This window comes from Tupaia chinensis, unplaced genomic scaffold (assembly GCF_000334495.1).
Source record: "Tupaia chinensis unplaced genomic scaffold, TupChi_1.0 Scaffold000214_1, whole genome shotgun sequence".
Classification (NCBI taxonomy): Eukaryota; Metazoa; Chordata; class Mammalia; order Scandentia; family Tupaiidae; genus Tupaia; species Tupaia belangeri.
Genome location: NW_006159689.1, coordinates 251,709 through 254,577, shown reverse-complemented (window position 1 = coordinate 254,577; position 2,869 = coordinate 251,709). Strand labels below are relative to the sequence as shown.

The following is a 2,869-nucleotide window of genomic DNA, read 5'->3' as shown; positions in this document are numbered from 1 at the left end:
AGGGCCCTGCAGTGAGTGTGGTGGGCTCTGAGGGTCAGGGCCCTACAGTGAGTGTGGGGGGCTCTGAGGGTCAGGGCCCTGCAGTGAGGCGGGGGGGCTCTGAGGGTCAGGGCCCATGGCTAGGAGGAGGTAGGGCCTGGCAGCTTGGTCTGCAGGGCACCAGGCAGAGGGAAGGAAGCCCTGGGAAAGTCAAGGTGGACCAAGGCCCCCCTGCCCTCCTGTCTCTGTCCCTGTCCCTGTCCCTGTCCCTGTCCCAGGTGTGAGATATGCGGGTTCACCTGCCGCCAGAAGGCCTCCCTGAACTGGCACCGGCGCAAGCATGCAGAGACGGTGGCCGCCTTGCGCTTCCCCTGTGAACACTGTGGCAAGCGCTTTGAGAAGCCGGACAGCGTTGCCGCTCACTGCAGCCGAAGCCACCCAGCTCTGCCCCAAGCCTCTCAGGAGTCACCGGGTGGCTCCGATCCCTGTCCTAGTCCCTCTGCCCCTGAGTCCCTGGGGGCCCCTCCATCACCTCAGTCTCCAACCCTGCTCCCCCCTCAGTGAAGTCTGACCTTGGCCTCCGCTGCAGGGAGCCAGACCCTGGGATACAGTGGAGCCATGGGTCGGCCCGAGGAGAAGGGCCAGGTGACTGTCCCCAGCGACGGCCCAAGGAGAAGGGCCAGGTGGCTGTCCCCAGCGATAAGGGTGACGGGGATGTGGGGGGTGGGATGGGGGGGGCGCCACTGTGTTCCAGACAAGCTGGACGCCTCCCTCCCTGAGGACAGAATAAACTTTCACACACCACGTGTGGGCAGAGCCAGTGCTTTGGCACCTGAGGTGTGAGAGCTGTGAGCCTGGATTTCCCAAAGCAGGCTCCACCGGAATGCCGGAGTGCAGCCTGTAGGCAGGCCCAGTCCCTGTCCCTGAAGGCCTCCCCTTCCCTGCTCTGGGGTCTCAGTTCCCTCTACAGACTCACCTTGGCCCTTCGTAGCCCTTCCCTGTAGGGGCGTGCCCCTCACAGTCACGCAGACTAGTCCGTGACAGCCTGGGGTGCTGGAGCAGGCGCAGACTGGGCCACGGGGCTGGGGGTGCTGGAGCAGGGACAGAGGTGCACAGCCCTGGGTGCTGCCTACCTGCCTGGCCGAGAAAGCCAAGCAGGGAGGTCCTGAGGAGTTGCCTTCAGTGCGAAATCGAGGGCTCCTGAGGGTGCTGCGCTGTCTGGGAAGGAACGAGACACTGGTGTCTGCTCTTGGAGCACCCCCCGAGTCCATGAAGACGGCAGCCTCAGGCTTGACAGGGGCTCCTAATATCTGGAGCCCAAATAACTCTTTATTTCATCAGCCATCAGACAGAGGGCACTGGCTAGTTCCAGGGGTTTGCACCCTGCCCTCCATGGCACCTGTTTCTGTGGCTCTAAGCCTGACTTGGACAAAGTGCCCCCACTTGCCGTGCCTGGTTGTGTCAAGCCCTTTGGTCTTGGCCTGGCTTCCAGGCAAATGTCTCCCACCTAGCTGGAGAATGCTGGCCTGACTGCAGAACCTGGACCTGCCCAGGGGACAGAGGGTGGCCATGCTGGGGTCATCTCTGACAGGGAGCGGTCCGCAGAGATCTTCACAGAGGTGCACTCTCTCCCTGCCCAGCCATGCCTGTAACAGGAACCTGGGCAGAGAGGCAGGGAAACCAAGAGCCCAGAGCATATCCCCAGGGGCACACCTGGGCACTCTCCAGCCCCTAGGTTCTGGGGTTCCCGGTCTCCTTGTGCCTGCACCTCAAAGCTAGGGGAGGTCTGAGATAAAGCACAGGGTGGAAAGGGGCGGACAGGGTGTGGAAGGCGGGCACAGGGTTACCAACAGGACAGCCAGCCTCGCACAGTTCTGACTGCCCTCCCGCCTTCCGAGAAGCCCCCAGCAAGCCTGCCTCAGCTGGGGCACAGAGAGCCCTGGCTTTTGTCCGCTGGCCCGGCCAAGACCACAGCTGCCTGGGTGGCAGTGCGGGCGCGCGCGTGGGTTCGCTGGTGCTGGGACAGCAAGGGACTGTGGCTGAAGCACTTGCCGCACTCCGTGCACGCCGCCGGCCGCTCGCCCAGGTGCGTCTTGCGGTGCAGTGCCAGCTTGGAGGCCACGCTGAAGGCCTTTCCGCACTCGGGGCACTTGTGCGGCTTGTGGCCGGCGTGGTTGCGCCTGTGCACGTTGAGGTTGGACACGCATGTGAACCTCTGGCCGCACAGCTCGCAGCGGTAGGGCCTCTCGCCCGTGTGCGTGCGCCGGTGCTTGGTGAGGTCCGAGCGGTCGCTGAAGCGGCGACCGCAGTCGGGACACGGAAAGGGCCGCTCGCCAGTGTGCGTGCGCTGGTGCACCACCAGGTCGGACCGCTGCCCAAAGCCCTTGCCGCACGTGGCACACGCGTGCGGCCGCGCGCCCTGGTGGCTGCGCTGGTGGCGCAGTAGCGTGGAGCTCTCGCTGAAGCGGCGGCCGCAGTCCCCGCAGGCATAAGGCTTCTCGCCCGTGTGCGTGCGCTGGTGGCGCACCAGCGTGGCGCTCTCCAGGAAGCCCTTACCGCACTCCGGGCACTTGAAGGGCTTCTCCCCCGAGTGGGTCTGCAGGTGTCGCGTCAGCGTGGAGTTCTTTCCGAAGCTCTTGCCGCACACGCCACACCGGTGAGTGCCTGGGACGCGGGGCCGTAGGTGTGTGGAGTGGCCCAGGCCCTCGGCCCCGTGGACGCGCGCGTGAGTGTGCAGTCCGGCTCCGTTGCGGAAGGCCCGCGGGCGCTGCGCGCAGCGAAGCAAGAGGTCGGCGGAGCCGGCAGCAGTGCCCGGGGGGTGTGCCCGTGCCTGGTGGAAGCACAGCACGCTCTGCCGAAAGGGCCGGGCGCCCAGCCGGCAGCGGCGGGG

General features: G+C 65.9%; 2 protein-coding genes across 2 annotated transcripts in view; one reads left to right on the top strand and one right to left on the bottom strand.

Moving 5' to 3' along the window:
- ZNF692 (zinc finger protein 692) overlaps window positions 1-783 on the top strand; it is a gene marked incomplete at its 5' end in the record, with an annotated part of 7,014 nt that extends 6,231 nt beyond the window's left edge. The window contains 1 exon segment of the mRNA XM_014587455.1: window positions 258-783. Within this exon segment, the coding sequence (XP_014442941.1) occupies window positions 258-543 (286 nt within the window).
- Window positions 784-1,269: 486 nt separating this feature from the next.
- ZNF672 (zinc finger protein 672) overlaps window positions 1,270-2,869 on the bottom strand; it is an 11,904-nt gene continuing 10,304 nt past the window's right edge. The window contains exon 4 of the mRNA XM_006147475.3: window positions 1,270-2,869. Within this exon, the coding sequence (XP_006147537.1) occupies window positions 1,898-2,869 (972 nt within the window). The 3' untranslated portion in view covers window positions 1,270-1,897.